Genomic DNA, 19,587 nt, shown 5'->3' on the forward strand with positions numbered 1-19,587 from the left:
TGTGCATGTATTTAAAATAATGTTATTTTTTACTAACCAAACGGGTTGGAATTAATGACTGTGGTTATTTCAGGCTCAAGTAACATTTGACACCATTTGTCTCCAGCTATGAAGGCTCATTTAAAACTGTGATGATGTCAGAGCCGTGTGGGTATCTGAAAGTAACGCACATCCTCCAGTCATCAGAATAAAATATTCTCTATGGCCATGGTACACTTCAAACACACAAATACAGTGTGTGTCTTGGATGCCAAAGCTGAAAGTAATGAGATGGAATTGGTGGAGTGGCTATTTGACAAACTGATTTTCATGTTTGTTTTGAGCTGAGGTGGATAATTACCTTTTCTGTTTTCTCCTCTGGCTCGTCTTCATTTAGAAACTCTCGTTTTGGGTACGGGATCTGACACCCAGCAAACACACTAGAGGCATTCACAGGGAGAAATCAGTGATTTCAGTGTTTCTGCATAAGATAATGTAGCACTCTGATTCCAGAGCACCAACCAAAGCACAGAATAAAAACAACAGGAAGGCAGGTTCAAAGTTAAAGAGCAGATTCCTCATAGTAAATCACTGCGGGCCTGTTTTTCTTTTGCTGAATCAAGACAAAGGAAAGCCTCTGGCAAAATTTTACTAAGGCTCACTCAGTGGTTGGTAACGGCTCCTCCAGGAAGTACGGGTCCTGCAGTGCCTGCTCTGATGTGATTCTCTTGGTGGGGTCCATGGTGAGGAGTTTCTGGAGCTAAAGGCAGAGAACAATGATACAGTGTTAGTCATGTTTTCACAGTCCAGTGTCTGCAGGACTCTTGGATATAAAGTGTAGTCAGAAAGTATTAGGACATGTTCTGCATTGTGTTGGCTCTCCAGTACACTGGAACTCAGACTGAGCAATGACTGTAAGTTTACAGCGCTGACTTAAGTGATTTCGAGGGGTTAGCAAGACAACGTGCTTCATGCAAGAGCTGCCCATACAAACACATTCATTCTTAACTGTCAAGTACGACTGACCGAAAACAATCTGTGGCATTCACTAATTCTCTCACACTTCAATTTTTTTTCCTTTGGTGTGAACGTGATTCACATATGGTCCAAACCTGTTGTTCCACTCATGTCAGGTCGTCTGTCTTTGTCCATGGTGAACTAAATACTCCTTTGATGTTAGAGTCACGACACCTGAAGGGATTTTAGTTTTAATATGATATAACTAAAATAAATACACTGCCTGGCCAAAAAAAAAGTCGCCACCTGGATTTAACTAAGCAAATAGGTACGAGCCTCCTATTGGATAATTACTGCATGGGCGATTATCTTTCAGCTGGCAACAAGTTATTTAACCCCAACTGGTGCAATGAGTTGCTTCTCATTTCCTAAACAACCATGTCGAAAGACACATCCCGTGGTCGTGGAAAAGATGTTAGTCTGTTTGAGAAGGGTCAAATCATTGGCATGCATCAAGCAGAGAAAACATCTAAGGAGATTGCAGAAACTACTAAAATTGGGTTAAGAACTGTCCAATGCATTATTAAAAACTGGAAGGATAGTGGGGACCCATCGTCTTCGAGGAAGAAATGTGGCCGGAAAAAAATCCTCAATGATCGTGATTGGCGATCACTTAAACGTTTGGTGAGATCAAATCGAAGAAAAACAACAGTAGAACTCAGGGCTATGTTTAATAGTGAAAGTAAGAGCATTTCCACACGCACAATGCGAAGGGAACTCAAGGGATTGGGACTGAACAGCTGTGTAGCCTTAAGAAAACCACTAATCAGTGAGGCTAACCGGGAAAAAAAGGCTTCAATTTGCTAGGGAGCATAAAGATTGGACTCTGGAGCAATGGAAGAAGGTCATGTGGTCTGATGAGTCCAGATTTACCCTGTTCCAGAGTGATGGGCGCATCAGGGTAAGAAGAGAGGCAGATGAAGTGATGCACCCATCATGCCTAGTGCCTACTGTACAAGCCTGTGGGGGCAGTGTTATGATCTGGGGTTGCTGCAGTTGGTCAGGTCTAGGTTCACCAACAGTATGTGCTCAAAGAATGAGGTCAGCTGACTACCTGAATATACTGAATGACCAGGTTATTCCATCAATGGATTTTTTCTTTCCTGATGGCACGGGCATATTCCAAGATGACAATGCCAGGATTCATCGGGCTCAAATTGTGAAAGACTGGTTCAGGGAGCATGAGACATCATTTTCACACATGGATTGGCCACCACAGAGTCCAGACCTTAACCCCATTGAGAATCTTTGGGATGTGCTGGAGAAGGCTTTGCGCAGCAGTCAGACTCTACCATCATCAATGCAAGATCTTGGTGAAAAATTAATGCAACACTGGATGGAAATAAATCTTGTGACATTGCAGAAGCTTATCGAAACAATGCCACAGCGAATGCGTGCCGTAATCAAAGCTAAAGGCGGTCCAACGAAATATTAGAGTGTATGACCTTTTTTTTTGGTGGTGACTTTTTTTTGGCCAGGCAGTGTATTAATATCAATATACTAAGCTTTACCTGATTTTATGATCTTTATTGGCATATTTTTGTACTGGAGCTTGTAGTTTAGGAGTTGCTGAAAAGTTCTCACATCCTGACAGCTGCCTCGGGGCCTTTATTGAACTTAAAGCTGCCTTCACATAAGACATTTGCTCTTTCCTAATCACAAGGTAGGGCGTAGGTCATGCAGGGGCAAGTTGCAGTGCAGGTATATGTCTTTTAGGCAGAGTTGCAGTCACAGGCGGTTTTGTGTGGGTTTAACCTCAAAGAAGAAGACTGTTTCATGTATGATGCATTTGAGTGTACTTTTAAAGGAAGGCCCTGGCAATTGCCACTTAGACCAGACAGGATTCCAACACTTTTTTAGAGACAAATTTCAAAACATTTCCATGACTTTTCAAGGACACATAATTTTTTTTCATATCAGATTCAACCTCTACTCAAAAATAGTGGCATACATGAAGGGAGAGATGGAATGTGGGGAGAAAACACAAGACACAAAACACTAGCCCCTTTTACACTGCCAGATTTCCCGCAAATGTTGGACTGTTTCGCAGGCAAGCTGCGAGCGTTTAGACACACAGAGCCGGATTGGCGAGTTGATCCGAGGTGCCCAATTTTCCGCCTCGTAGGGTAGACATATTGGCAGAACCCTTTTAGTTTAAACAGAACGAGGCGCCCTTCCACAACGGGAGGGGCTGTTGATGACTTGTGGGAGGAGCTGTTGATGATGCCGCACGTGCGAGCCACTGGCGGTGGATAAACAGGAAACAGCTGACAGCAGGAATTAGCGAGCAGCTAGTAGCAAGAGGGAAACACAAACCTGACAGACACTGTAAAGATGAGCAACTGGGGAGACAAGGAATTGCGCGCCCTCGTTGCCCTCGTAAACAAAGAGGCCATCAACCGTCAGATGACAGGAACAGTGAAGAACGGGCCGACTTACGAGAGAATCGCCGAAGGACTGACCAGCCGCGGCTTCCCTCCCATGTCACTGTTTACGTCACACGCTGAGCTACACGTTTTGTTACTTGCTCACGCCCCCCATTGCCTCGAAAAAGGCGCATTCTGTATAAGCAAAAGTAGGTAGGCAGCATTTTACCGCCCTCCCCGATTTTGTTTTAATACTGCCAATGCTGAAAGAAGACTGATTGGGCTTTCCTGCAAATTTGCACAATTCCTATTTAAAAAGGGCTACTGTCACACATCGACACATATTAGGGCAACGATTCGTCAACAGCTACAGAAAATAAATTTACCATTATGTTACATTACATAGAAGGTAATCCATGGAAGACTACTATAACAATTTCATCACACAAAACAAAATTCCATAACTTTTCAAAAAACATTCAAAGTTTTTACTAATTCAATACCTTCTAAAGTCCACCTGTGTAAAATCTTAGTGTCACATGCTCTCAGGATATAAACACCTGCCCTGAAAGGCCCCACAGTCTGCGGCACAACTAAGCATGGGGCATCACCAAGCTCGTGGCAATGGGAAGCTGAAAGAGCTCACCAAACAGGTCAAGTACAAAGTTCTGGAGAGTCATAGATCAGGGCTGGATTCCAAAAAAAATATCTGAAACTTTGAACATCCAACTGAGCACCATTAAACCCATTACTACCAAATGGAAAAAATATGGTACATATGGCACCACAACAAACCTGCCAAGACGGAGGGCCGCCGCCAAAAACGCCATAGCTCCACAGCAGGTATTGAAGTATCTGTTCATATCTGTTCACTTTTTAGTCTTATATGACCAGAGCATCTTCTTCCATACCTTCTGTATTGGCGAGTGTCCCACATGCCTTTTTGGCAAACTCCCATGAATACTTCACAGTAGCCCCATCTGACTGCTGACATTTTGCCATGCGTTACCTTCCCTCGTGGTATGTTTTTAATGTTGTGTTTTAGAGTTTGGGGGAGAGGATGAGTTTTACTTCCATCACTCTCTACCTCCGCTTCTGGCTACATCTCATACACTTGTTATCTCATTGGTTGAAAGGTCAGCAGCAAACAAGGTCAAGAAAAACTCTGAGTGCAGCACTCAGTGGCAATTTAGAGCAGAGTGCCATGCAAAGGGTAGCGCTTCCTCCTACTTGGGCGCCAACACTCTCTCATCAGAAAACAATGGCACAGCCAGCGCAGAGCAGTTTTACTGATCATGTGTGGGCGGTTTAACAGTGTAACATCACCTATTGTGTGTCTGTCACAGTATGGCTCTGCTATACCATTAATCATTTCTACTGTTTTGCTAAACTCATTCTATTCTTGTCTGCTGATTTCTGAGAGCAGGACCTGAAGTATGAAATTCTTCTTCTATGAATTTAACACATTCTTACATGGCACTTCTAGAGGCATTGATTATGCTAATGTATAGTTGAACTGTATTATTAAAATGGAACTTTTCTTCATCTGGAAAATGTTTGTTGCAAAATAATAATATAATAAATTTGACAAACTAATAAAATATACTACATGCATACTTAAGGATCTGTTGTTGTAATGTTTGGACCACCCAGTGAAAAAAGAGAATGTGCGACTGATCAAGGCTGCTGTGAAATTGGGTTAAAGTTTGTCCTTGCACAGCAAACATTTAACCAATCAAGCCAGCGTGTCAGTTTAACACGGTTGCCACATGTTTACTCTGTAAACTATGACATATCCCTCTCACACACACCTCAGGGTTGTTAGTCATGATGGAGGTAAAAACTATTTGCAAACTTCCAAAGGACAACACAAGTTTGCCCCCAGCGATTCCTTTGAAAATCAAAAGAACAGATATTGTCCATTTCAGCATTTCCAGATGCGTCTGTACGTACCAAGAGAAAAACTTTGCTGTCTGGTTTGACTTTATGCTTCTCCATGTATTTGATTAAGCTGCTGTTTGCATACCTGTTAGAGGAGAAAACACAATAATACACTTTAAAAAAAAAAGCAATTTGACTGTATCTCATATTTTGTTTATTGCCCTATGAGTTTCTGATCATGGTCAGATCATCACAGCATCCACTCACGTTGTCCTCCTGAAGTCTTTCTGCAGTGTCGGGTACTCTGGCATCTTCCTAATGTCTTCCCAGTCCTTATCTGTGGAATATAAAGGCAAACAACCAACCTTAGAGATCCACAAGCATAAAACAAGTTTTATCAAGTATATGTATAAGACTTTATGTTTTTCATTACCACTTTTGGTAGTGGAGATGGCCTTTTAAAGCCATTGTAGATAAAAAAAATAATTATGACCTTAGAATTCTGTGTTTTTTGTCATAATATTTATTGTTTAATATCATTTATTGCTTCATACTTTACTTTCGTTAAAGGTACATTGTGGAGTTTTTGACTACTATGACACTTTGAGGGAATATTTGCAGATGCTTTGCAAGTGTTTTAAAAGTAAATGTACTCAACATGTTTGTACAACTGTAGGATATGTGCTAATATATACACAGTGAATGTAAACAGAACTGTTTGTTTTCAAGATTCTCCACAGGGTACCTTTATGTAATCTCTTGGGGGCATGATAAAGCTTTGGCTGTAATCCACATATTTACTTTTATGAAAATAAAATCACATTGGTTTGAAAAGTGGTGAGATGACAACACAAACCTCTGGTCATCAGGCTAACACAGGCTGTGACCTTGTCAGTGTGTAGTTGTGTGTATTGTGTGCAGACCTGCGGGAAACCCCATGACGCTGAATATCCTGTCCAACTGGTCATGATGGAAAGGGTTACTGGTCTTGATGTCTTCCTGGCGACAGTGAAAGATGGGCTCGGATGTTAGCAGCTCCGCAAAGATGCAGCCGATTGCCCAAATATCTGGTACATGAACACACACACACACACACACACGCGCACACACACACACAGATGTCACTTAGTCTGATTGATCTTAAGGTTGCTCCAGCGCATAGTTCCTGTAATAAATGAACGATAGTTTTTCTTTTGGAAGGGTTTTATGTGAGAGGTTTATAATTACCTACGCTTTTCTACAGGTGTTAGTGTTTGTGTGTGTGTGTGCAAGGTGTGTGTGTCCTGCCACCCCCTTTCACACCCTACAAGCTTGGCATGAGCTGCAAGGCGAACTTCACTCAGAGTCTCTACCATTTATTTATTCATTTATTTTAATTTTAAATAATGTTATTGCTTTTAACAAGAGCCATTATTTGCCATTATTCTTTTCAACCCTGATTCCTTTATATTTTATGTCTGCTGCTGTGTTTAGGTATGTTTTTTGCGATATTATCTGTCCCTGTTTTGCTGCCCATCTCGACCAGGCCACTCCCTGGCAGAAGAGGCAGACTCAAGTCACAAATTTGATGACTCAACAAATTAAAAAAAGATATGCAACTCAACTTAGACTTTAATAATGACTCATGATTTGGTCTTGAGAAAGTACACGATACTTTACCCCAAGCTCAAAGATTATAAAGTGATTTTTGTAAATTTTATGTATTATCATTCTGTTGTTAAAATGGCATTACATTTGGTGAGGAGTGCATTATGACTTGTTTAGGATTTAGGACTTTCAGGATTTAGGGAATTCTCAGTCTTGACTTTGGACTTGACTTGTGACCTAAATGCAATGACTTGAGACTTACCTGTGACTTGCAAAACAATGACTTGGTCCCACCTCTATCAGCTAATCACCCTGTGTTTTGTTGAATTTGTTAGGAAAACTTGCCTTTTCTCATTCGCATCCATGGTGAACGAAGAATCCAAAAATGGAGAAAATTTGTGCTGAATTTAGGTAAAAGACATCACTTTTAACAACAGTGGGTATACTCATGTGCAAACTTGTAAACTTGTAAACTGATATTTTCATACATTTTTGCCCCCGCCCCCCCTAGTCCTATTCATTCTCCATTTTTGGATTCTCCGCTCACTGTGGAGAAAACCAAAGTTTTTTTCATAAAGTCAGCATAACACAGGATCAGTACTTGATATACAAATGATCATCTTGTGGGTAAAGTAATCCTTTAATCAAATGATAAATAAACAATGAAAGTGCAATAATACAAAGAGTGACATCTTATTTTCTCTATTTCATCTCCTAACATTTAAGGGAATCAGCTTGTTATAAAACAGGTAGGTTGAGATTATTTGAAATTAAATGATAAACTGGAATTGGATTAGACATCTAGACTAATCTGAACCAGGAAAGTTAGGGAATATCTAAAGCACAAGTTAGTTATTTGAGGAAATAACCTTGTATGTTTTCTTGCAGAGAGTTAGAGAAGAGTGTGTTGAGAAGATTGGTGCCACTCTCATATAAGTGGTATTAGTCTGCTCATCTAACACAAGAGAGCGAATAATTGTGTTTCCTTCAATGTCGGACAAGTCCTTCAAACACCAGGACAGTTTTTATACCTGACCTTTCTCTATCACACCTTTAGGGATCAAAGTTCTGAGTTAGTGCAGAGTATGTTTGCACACATATGGACACATGGTGGTTTGCGTTGTACATGTGACCCCAGACTCACCAATAGCTTTGGTGTAGTGCCGGGCCCCCAGCAGCAACTCAGGGGCCCTGTACCAGAAGGTCACTACCACAGGGTCGAGGTCCGCCAGCGGCTTAAGGGGAGAGTTGAAGAGTCTGGCGAAACCCATGTCAGCTACAGGAGGCATGTAGAGAAGACAGAGGAAGAAAGTAAAACAAAGATACTATCAGAGGGAGGTATGAATGGAGCGCAGGCTGGCCCTACGCTCAGGGCTGCAGGTTCCTAACATCTCAGAGAGCACTTGACACATGCTAATCTGTCAAAGATCCGGACTGAAGATAATGATGGCTTCAGGGGCGGGAGTACAAACACCACACCTAAACCTGAAAGGCAGGAAACACGTACAGCTGTCAAAGCTGAAAAAAAAAAAAACCCCAGCTCAAATCAACTGAGACGAGCATCATATCTCACTACTACTTGCTCATATTGGGCTCACTTGTGTAGTGAATTCAGTGAATGCACCAATTCTTGTCAATGACACAATAATTCATTTTAATTCATTTATAAACTCCCAGGCCTGGTTGTTGAAAAAATTTGATCTGGATCAGAATGATCCAGATTTGTGACCCCTTGTTCAACTACCCAGGCTCAGCTAATCCATCTTACTTCTGTGTCGGTTTTTCAAAGCAACATTGGACTGGATCACACTGATCCAGATGCAAATTTTTCAAGACTATCTAATCCAGATACCTGGTGTTCTGAATTGGACTACATATCCCAACGTTTACAAAAGTTTTATTGGACTTTCCCCCTGAAATTCACCCTGAATCCACCCTTCAAACACATACTGACATTCGATCCACATCAAAACCAAGAAACTATGTAAAGACTTTGTTAAAGATACTGATCAGTGCATGCAGGGTTCTAGGTCATTTTAAGTACGGAAATCTAGGAGAGATTTTTTTATGCTTATCATGTTCTTCTGTATTTACTTTAGATTGTATGCTTCCTTAATGTGCAAATAAACCTTTCTTGGGCCGTTCTTATTTGCCTGTTAACATTTCTTGGTGCGAGCTAGTGTGCCGAACATTTTTAACAAATTATGTTTTCTGCCATTTCAAAAAGCCCTCTCTACTTCAAATAAATAAATTAAATAGTGAAAATTAACTATTCCCCATTCTTCTGGGGATCCTCTGGAATTCCTTTTAGATGGTGGTTGAGAACCACACCTCTACACAAGGGTAAAGAGCTCTGAAGTAAAAGTGGAGAATCACATATTTACAGAGCGACTCACTCCTTTTTACTGTGAAGTGTAAAGCAATCATTAAGATCAGCTTTCGACTGATGTTTCCCTACATCTACCAGATTCTTTGAAATTAATAACTGCCTTTCACTCTGTGTTAATAGTCTTCAATATCAAGGCATTTAAATACAGTAATAAGAGACATTTCATAAACAGCTTTTATTCTTAAGTTTGTTAGTGTTTTACTTTGATCATTAACTTGAGTCCAGAACTTCACTTGCAGCCGTTTGGTAAATACAGGCGTTGGTTTTAAGGAATGTGCATTTCTCTGCCAGGAAGTAACAGCTCAGAACTTCAGCATGAAATCAAAAACTGAGTCATCCAGAGAAAGCTAGGCTCTTCCCTCCTTCCTTTATATGAAGTGGTCAGACCAGTTTGAATATGAGTCCTTAGATCATGAGCATGCGTATCTAAATAAAAGATAATAAAGCCAGCATTCCGGTGATAAAAACATATTAAAGATTTACTATAACAAAAACAGTTTTGTTGCTTTATGGAGTGCTGTTTGATGAGCTACATATCTCTTGAACTTGAGTTGTTGGAGCACCTCTGTGTATTAAGTCACTCTGTGACAGCTGGGAAATACTCAACAGCACCAGATGAACAACTTCTTTTAATGTCATGTTCAACAATCACAATGAAAATAGGTATGAAGAAAAATCACTTCGGTGGAATAAAATCTAACTGGAATATAAGACATAAAATATAGGAATGAAATAAAATATAAAATAAATTATAATACTCTGTTAACCTGGTGGGTGAAAGTAGAAGATCTAGTTGCACTGAAACAATAACTTAGAGTACTATGACTGTGTGCACAGGGTTTATAAATAGACTCCAGCATTGCAGCATTACCCTTCAACAGTCCCCTGGCCAGCTGGCTTATGCAACAGCCCTGATCAGAGCTCCCTGTCACCCCCTCAGCCAGAAGGTTAAACACTGTAGCTACAGGACAAACAAGTCAAAGGCCCCATTGATCCATTGTCATTATGACAGTCTATAATCTGTATAATTTACAAATCTGAATCACAGAGAGATTCCTCACCGATTTTAACTCTTCCTCGTTCAAGACCTTCCCCCATCACCAGGATGTTGGCTGGTTTCTGCAGGAGACAGAGAAATGTTAGATTCTGTGATACAAGCCATTAACACTTCCAGTATAACACTCACATGGGACAATAGTTTTAAAAACAAGTCCAATGAGTAACAACAGGGAAATGTTGAGCATGTACGTGTTCAGTGGCCTGTAGCTGTTGCTCTGTTCGTTACTGAACCACATGAGCATGTCAATCAGCCATTTTGTGAGACTGCCACTTAAAACTCTAATGGCATCTGGTCACAAGCCCACACAGGAATGGGGTCACACACACACAAGCACCTTGCCATGTACATCTGGTTTTGGGTGGGGAATTTACAACAAACAAAAAGATGCTTGTGGAAGTAAAAGCTGAGCGAGCCCACTGACTGACATGAAAGGGAGACGGTCGTGTTAAAGAAAGGTCTGACGAAACACAGCACGTACAATCCTATATGTTCTGTTTAAAGGGACAGTTCAGCTCAAATCACAAATACATATTTTTCCTTTTACCTGTAGAGCTGTTTATCAGTTTAGATTGTTTTGGTGTGAGTTGCAGAGTGTTGGAGATATCGGTCGTAGAGATGTCTGCCTTCTCTCCAATATAATGGAACTAGATGGCACTCAGCTTGTGGTGCTCAAAGCACCAAAATAATACATTTGAAAAACTCAACAGCAATGTTTCTTTCCAAGATAATCCACAGACCTTGTGGTGAGCAATTTAATGTAACAGCTATTGTCTTTCTACCCAATTACAGCAGCCAACCGCATCACTGCACAGAAGGCAAGGTGCATCTAGTTCCATTATATTGGAGAGAAGGCAGACATCTCTATTGCCGATATCTCCAACACTCTGCAACTCACACCAAAACAATTTAGACTGAACAATACAACAAGTAAGAGGAAAAATATGTATTTTTGATTTGGGGGTGAACTGTCCCTTTAAGGACTTTATTTAAAAAGATTAAAGCTGCAGCTACATTTTCTTCAGGCAGCGGAACAAACAGCAATATTGACATATCTTATAGAGTGCTTTTAGGAAAAGTCCTTAAACGTATTTACACATCTTAAAGCAACATTAGCACAGTTTCTGTGGATTTGACTACAGTAAGTCCAATATTTGTTGTTGTTTGTTGTTTCTTTTAATTCCGGTTTGCTTTCCGCCAATGCCTGAGGATAATATCTGCTCTTTTACTGCTAACATAGATCATTGTGTTCACCAGCTAGTCTCCAAGTCTGTTTGTTTGAATGCAGTTAGGTGCTAGGCAGGTAGAACACATTGGGTTTATCAAAACTTGTTGGTTGAAAACTGTGGCTGCAGGAAAAGAGGATGATGAGAGAGGGGGACAGGTGCTAGGTTGGACGAGCTTGGCAAAAAGAAACATGGCAAGGCTGGTTCCATTTGGCTGGATGCCACAGTGTTTATGGATAGTCTGTGGACATCAGGCAATTAAACTTCAAGAAGCTGACAAACAAAAACTACAGTTTGTGATGAAAGGATATTCATGATGGGATGCTAGACATTCGTGTATATACAAAAAATAAAACCAAAATTTACTTTGGGGCGACATGTAGCCTTACAGAGATAATACAGACAAAGGAACGTTAGCCTTGTTCTGGTTAACGTCATATCAAAAATATATCAGCAACCAAAATATCTGTTCTTTTCCAGATCTCTTAAACATTACCACAGGCGAACGTTGGTGATCTGACATTAGGCTACCTCCTCTTCAGTGCTGTAGTGGAGGGTGTACACAGATACATGGCGTATACCTGCTTTTTTCTGACCGTTTACAGTGTATCTCCAGATCAGCCAAAAGCCATTGGAATATATAGGAGAGTATACCCACTACCTCCTTGGTAACCTACCCATCTACCTAGTAGTACACCCACTTCATTAATTACCACTGCCATTACACCACTGGTCCTCTCGATGTAGCTAGTTAGCTGGCGCTTTGCAAACGTTAGCTAACTTGAGATGTGACTATATAAAGCATAATCTGTCTGTGAAGACTGTGACACCAATGTAATGTGTCGCGTTTTGCCTTTACAGGTCCCTAAGCCACACCTTTTAACCATCTTCAAAATTCAGTTTAATTTTCAACATAGACAAGCCTAGCATGTAGCATATCTACGGAAGCTGACCAGGGTTCTGTAGCTTACTAGTCTTACTCAGCTGTGACAGAGTACTGCAGGAATGAGTTCTAAAACGAGTTAGCATTTTAGCACTCTTGGTTCCCTCATCTCAAGGTCAATGGATTTTTGACTAGATGCCTGAAATTAAGTCACTGATAAACACAAGCTTAAGAGGTTTTCAGGCTTTATTCTGTCATAAAATACGTCAGTTAATCCCCTACTTGTGAATTCTGAAGCCATTATGTGTCTTTAAAAAAAAAAAAACGGTTGCTAACAAGTGGCTAAATGAGACAACAGAACATCATCACATTGAACACAGCTTTACAACCTCGTTATGGTGGCGATGCTGAAGTCATGTGACTTTTATATAGGCCTAGATGTTTATAGCCTAATGTTAGCTTTTTACTTCCGGTGATTGCATTTATGCTTCAAAAATTATAAAAGTAGTGTTCATTTATGAAGATTATCTTGCTCACCAAAACATGTATCATAAACTTGTGTTCATCACAGATCATATTTTCTGCAACAATGCAAAATCCAATGGAAAAATCCCATAGAGTATTTGTCACGGTAAGCAAGGGGGTGCTAACTAATACCTGCAGCACTTTATTGGAGCACAGAGCAAAAAGGGGTAGGACTGAGGAAGGGTCAGTGGCTTGCATTAATCACATTAATAACCCTTCCTACGTATAACTATGGGTTGTTAGACCTGTGTTGTTATTCACTTCTCAGGGTTACCAAATAAACAGGCACACTGCTGCACATCTGAGGGAAATGTTTTTTTTAACTTTACAGTTGCCTTCTCATGCAGCAGGATGCAGAATCTGCTTGTCGACAAACAGTCTGTTGATTCTCCCTGGGTATCTGTGTGAGTGTGAACCCTCTGGCTCGGCGGACTCAGATCTGCCTGGCAAACACGTCTCGTTGCTATAGAAACAGCGCTAATAATGAGGTCTATTATTCACGCCCACAACACGACACGCCCTGAACGGCAAACACAAAGACAAATGTCTCCTAAAAGGCCAGAGGAGTTCAGCCTCACCAGCTCCTCTTTCAAATTCTAAACAGGCTTAACTGAATTAATATGCCCGGCCTGAACTTATTCATATTGGCTGTTTGAAAAACAGTTATTAGCTCTTGACTGTTCTGTGAGAGACCTGAGTGAGTGTCAGTGTCTCTTCAAAGTGCTAAATGAGCATGAAACATAACAGCTGAGGAGCTGTTTGTTAGAGATTAAAAGAAAATTATACATGGGACTAAACAAGTGATACAGCTTATCAGAGTGGAAAACAGTGACAATAAATATGTTTAAATATTGCTGATGTTATGGTGAAATACACTCAGTGTTTCAGAAATGACCTCATGTTATTTTTAAATATGCACCAAATTGGGACTTCCTTTTGAATTCATCCGGTGAAATCAATCAGTTACAGTTGGTTAGCTTCGTAAATGGATCAGGAGCCGAGGGAAAATAAACAGCCTCCATCCCACTGAGGACTGGTAAGTCAATCCTCAGGGACATGCCCCCCATTTAAAAACCATCTACATCTTTGTCTCAAAAAAACTGGGCCAGTTCAGGAGCCAGAGACGCACTTATACAACGGTTTGGGCAAGTTGATAAACAGGCTGTCGTATAACCAAAAGGCCACCACCAGCAGGGCCATTAACAACCTATGCACTTTAAAGCAGTTGTGCACTTGAAAAACTAAGTTTGGAATTGGTACAGTCAAAATTAAAAACACATCTGCTCTTATGTGCAGGTCTGCAGGCTGAGCTAGATGATTCGACTACTTGACTTTCTAAACCTTGTCTAAAAGATCGCGCTGACATGTGTTGTGGCGAAGCATCTGCACGTCTTTTTTAGAGCATTGCTTTTGTTTACATCTACTTTCTGTTTACAAACTCTCACACAACTCAACAGTCTTGTATGCTACTTAAATCTATATGGAAGTGTTTTAAATTGTAAGTTTTTAGAAAAAAAAAAAGGTGATTTACAGGTGGTATTTTGTCACACCTGACCTGTTAAGTTTGATTCAGACTAACTCTGGTGTTTTTGCCTCTGGTTCAGAGCCCATGTAGACCAGTGTGAAAGCTGTAGTTTGAACTGGACTGGGTTGAAAAATCAAATCCTGACCAGTTCAAATGAAGGGTCTTGGTTCAGCTCCCCCTGAACTCTGGTGCTGTTGAATGACTTAAGTTGTTCTTTTATCTCAGACATGTGTTAGGATGTTACATTCCTTGACAGGTTTTGGTGGAAACTTACGCCTTCCTCAGAAGTGTCACTTGGTGGTGGTTGTGATGCGTCTTTATCAGCTGATCTGTCAATCAGCCGATATTAGGGAGGCGTGACGGTCACGCCACCTGCTGTCTGTCCGCCGCCTCTCCAGGATGCTGCTCCAGGTGTGGGAGAGCATGTATGCCCCCTCGTCCCTGTTCAATGTCCCGGGCCCCGCTTCCTTATTTCAATGGCCTCCCTGATCCAGCGTTGTCCTTGGTGTGTATGACTCTGGCCTTGAGTGGCGTGACCATCTCGTAATATCAGCTGATTGACAGATCAGCTGATAAAGACGCGTCACAACCACCACCAAGTGACACTTCTGAGGAAGACCAGGTTTCTGCCGAAACATGTCAAGGTATGTAACATCCTAACACATGTTTGAGATAAAAGAACAACTAAAGTCATTATCAGAAACTAAAGACATAATGAACACCATTGAACCTTCTGGTGCTGTTTGTTCTTGGAACAATCATAGCATTGTGTGATTGTAGACGTGATTTCAGAATGAATTCAGAAGCTCAACTACTATTACATTCACACAATCCATTTGCTGATCACGAACTGTCTAAGAAGAATCTGTATGAGTGACACAAGTATGTTTTGCAGATCCTCATTAAAAACTGACTAAAAAGTAACAACCACACAGTACCTCCCCTGTATTATGACAATACAACAAGCTCCTTTTCATAGTACTTCTAACTGTCATTATTTATGAAAAATGAGATCCATCTGCCATTTGATAAATAACAAATGATATCTTAGTGAGCTCTTTGTGACACCAGAAAAGATAAATACCCATTTAAGTATTAGTAAAGAGTTGCATGACCTGGTGTCAGTCATGAATTTGATTCTCCTCTATGGGTCCATGTAGCACTGATAATGCAGGAGTTATCAAAACTGCCCAATCAATGAGTTACAAGCAGTCTATCTGGCTCTATTACGTTCTCTTGAACAGAACTGAAAGACATCAGAGCATACAGATAACTTCAGTTTCTTACAATAAATTCTTACAATATTACAATTACAATTACAATGCAGGTAATGTGTCACGACATACTATTACAGATGAAGCACTGTCGTGTATCGGAGATGCCCCAGCTGACAAATTTTCTGCTGACATTATCAGTCACTTCACACAAAAACATGCCTGTTTGGTACAGACTCCCGCAAAAGTCACATCGCCATCATTTTTTCAGTGAAAAAGAAATGCAAAGTTACCATTCCCACTAAAACTGCAATTCATATTCTGATCATACTATCATCAAAATAATCACAGTATGATTTTTTTGGTTGCACTGGTCTTGATGTTAGACATAAATCCTTTAATGATCTCAGTTTTGTTACATATCTTGTCCTAGGAAGGACAAACAGGCACAAATACCTTTCTCCTTGGGATGATGTTAGGGACCACTCACATGCTGGGTTTTTTGCAACATCCAGAGCTTTACAATCTGTCCTAGGAACAATAATTTAGGCCCCAATACACACTTACAAAAACAATGCTTGGAAAAAGATCAGCACCAAACTTGGGATTTCTGATAAGTAAACTATGAAACAATGCTGATTATGGACGCTTAGCAACATTAGATGCAACCTGCCTCTGCGCCCTTGAAAGTTATCACAGAATAGGCACAAGACAAGAGTATCACCCAGTACCTGACCTTGTGCTTTCCAGGCGATAAAAGACATGTGTCGCCATAGCCTGTCATTGTTGCCATAAAATTGTGTATCCATAGTAATTAAATCAAAAATAATAATAATGATGTAAAGCCCAATAATTGTTTATTATAACTGTTGTCATATTCCATGCACATAATGTGAAGATGATGCTCATCAGCATCAGCATTTGTTCTGTGCTGCTGCAGTCTGACTATACGGGACAGCCAGGCACACTGTACTGTACACAAGCAGTACAGTACATATACGTTAGTCTGGATTTACTGCTACAACCGATCACCTTCAGTAATGTCCCCCCCCTTGGCAGTGATTGTTGGTATAGTCCGCTGAGATGCTTTTTGCTTTGGCCTGCAGAGCTGCTAAGTCAGCATCTTGACTCAGCTAGCCATGCAGGGCGGTGGGCTTGGCTCTGGCTAGAGGCTGTTACATAAGCCTTGCGGGGGCTTGGGGGTGGGAGGGAGGCATGCCAAGCACCTCTGGTGTGGGGGTGGGTAGTGGTGGGTGGGACAGGGAGAAAGGAGCAAAGGAATGGCAGGACAAGTGGGGGGATGGGAGCTATATGCAGTGGTGCAATGCAAAGCACATGCTTGGTACCTGCTTTGCTGAGACACAGAGCATGCTACACACCAGCACAAACACACAGTTACGTAACATCATATATAGTGGGACCATGAAAGATGTGCTGGTGGGGGCGCCTTTCAACACAGCTGAACAGACAGCTGCAGATCTGTCTACATGCTCCTCCTCTCACATGCATGAACAGCACAACATGGCCATACTCATAGCTTTCATATAAACTATGAAAGGAATAAGAGGCCTTGCGGGCGTTTTCTGCAAAGCAGCAACATGCTCACTATAAACATTATTTTGATTTATTATCACTCACACGTACAAAGACTTGACAAAGAGCCAAGCACCTGCACACAGATGATACTCTGACCAACAACAAGGACCAAAAAGAAGCAGTTGTAGAGGGGAGAATTTAGGGAGCTCGTCAGCTACAATGGCAGGAAGCCCTGGCAATGAGACAGCAAAATAACAGCACTAACTGCAATACATCAGTGCAGAGTCAGATACAGTCTGACAATGGAGAATTCCATCCGGCTGCAATGAAAATAGTTATAAAGGGCCGGAAGAGTTGGTGAGCAGATAAGCGTGGTGTGACCTTCAGGGAGCAAAACAAGCACACGGGCCCTGTGGGAGATTTTCTGTTGTTGTGTAGAAGACGGGGCTTCCCGCTCCTTTTATTTCTTTTTTTTTTATCCAAATGTAGAACAAATGACAATATGAACAAATTTACAAAGAGTCTGTGTTCAATAGTACTGTACAAAGTGTAGAATGTAATCCCCCTGATACAGTAAAACATAGTACAGCATTACATTACATTTATTTTGAAGGCCTTTCTCACAGGAGACATTTTGATGTAATAGCAAGAAAATGGCACTGTAATTGGAGTGTGCAGGGCTGCATGTAAATGGGAATATCAGTAGAATATTTATTTTCACTTGACAAGTAAACAACTTAGTCGGAATCTTGTCTATTTTGGAGTAGGACCAAAAACGGAATATTTTGTGCGTGTAAACGTAGTCGGCGTCATGACCTGCTGGGACACTCGTATAGAACAGATCCATTGTTGATGTTATGCACTTGATATGATACAGGTGGGTATAACTGCATCGAGCTGAGCCATGAACAACTGTGGCCATTCAAGTCACGCCAGCATGATGCAAATGTTCCACAGCACAGAGGAGCAAGGCAAAAACAAGCTGTTTAATTTGATGATGTGTCAGAGGTGTGCTGGTTCACACATAAACCACAGGAGAGCCTGTCAGCCACTGCTCTCCACTCACAGCTCACTGTGGTTAATTCTGCTATACCTCTCTGCACCATCTAAAACTGATCCGCTAACCACATAGCACCTAATTTGTCCATATCTTATAGCACAGACCTGTTTCTATCGATGAACAGCATCGCTAACTCTGTAACAGCTACAATGCACACATGCATTTGATGTGCCTGGTCCCATGCTGGACTCAAACCACCTGGTTGACCCCAGCTGAATTTTTGGGCTTTCCCCTCTACTGGAATCATGCACCGGTGAATGATGTCAGTGGATTGTCTGCAGTAAAAACAGAGACAGGAACCGTGACCTGATATAAGGCCACAGAGTGTAATACTCATAATTCATTACTGTGACATTTAATCACTGGTAAATAGAATTGTGTTATTTACATTCTTAACATCCAAATACTGATGCATCATCATACAGCAGTACTGTAACAAGTCTGGCATGGGCACTCATTTACAGTATTTCCCCCCGGGCCTAATCCTTATAGGTCAGCAGCACCAGCATCTGTCCTGTGTTGCTGCAGTCTGACTGTGTGGGACAGCTAGGCATACATTACTGGAGTACAGTACCAGGCCACACATCTGAAACACCTTGTGACGTGGTTAATGTTGTGAAATGGTCGTGGCTAGGTTTAGGAAACAGAACTACTTGGTAAGGTTTTGAAAAAGACCATATTTTGTGTTTAAATAAGAAAATTTGCTACCTAAGGTAACGTGACGTCTTGTCTCGAAGGTGATGTCGGTGCGCAAGGACCATACGTAAATTCCGTAACGTTACGTTAAAACAACACTGTCTTTTGGTTTCACACTGGACACAAACTGCAGTCTCCTGAATGAAAGTCCTGTGTTTGTTTGACCTACCTACCTAACTCTTTATACTACATTGGTTGCCCTCAGCGTCAGGTATTATGATGGAAGGCTTTACATTGGAATTAGCTGAAAGCCCGGAATATATTCTGGCCTTTGAGTAAATTGCTGGTTTGACAGAACAAGCCAATAAACAAATTATTTGCAGCTGCTCAAGCAATACAAACATGAGTCTGGAGAACTGAATAAACCAGGGGAGTAATTTGAGATTAACTTGTGCAACAGGAATACAAAGTGTCTGGCTCTAGTAATGCTGGGTATACCTTTAAGGTATTGTCCAAAAAACCCAGTACCAAGTATCCAAACTTCTCCAGTTATAAGATACTTGGATTCAATGTTTTTCGCACCAGGGGTCTGATCCCGGACCATCCCAGCTCCGGAGACAGCAGCAAACTTTCTGTTGCTGCCGTCACCGGAGCCACTCCTCTCCCAGTGAACAGTCAGTTTGACATCTACTGGGTTAGCATGAGC

At 41.1% G+C, this 19,587-nt stretch overlaps 1 protein-coding gene across 1 annotated transcript in view; it reads right to left on the reverse strand.

Annotated features, from left to right (window-relative positions):
- cdk19 (cyclin dependent kinase 19) overlaps positions 1-19,587 on the reverse strand; it is a 75,878-nt gene that overhangs the window by 12,444 nt on the left and 43,847 nt on the right. The window contains exons 5-11 of the mRNA XM_033648548.2: positions 10,281-10,338; positions 7,975-8,106; positions 6,167-6,310; positions 5,511-5,580; positions 5,316-5,388; positions 642-739; positions 341-419 (exon numbers count right to left, since the gene is read on the reverse strand). Of these exons, the coding sequence (XP_033504439.2) occupies positions 341-419; positions 642-739; positions 5,316-5,388; positions 5,511-5,580; positions 6,167-6,310; positions 7,975-8,106; positions 10,281-10,338 (654 nt within the window). The remainder of the gene's footprint in view (positions 1-340; positions 420-641; positions 740-5,315; positions 5,389-5,510; positions 5,581-6,166; positions 6,311-7,974; positions 8,107-10,280; positions 10,339-19,587) is intronic.

Source organism: Epinephelus lanceolatus, chromosome 13, assembly GCF_041903045.1.
Source record: "Epinephelus lanceolatus isolate andai-2023 chromosome 13, ASM4190304v1, whole genome shotgun sequence".
NCBI classification, from domain to species: domain Eukaryota; kingdom Metazoa; phylum Chordata; class Actinopteri; order Perciformes; family Serranidae; genus Epinephelus; species Epinephelus lanceolatus.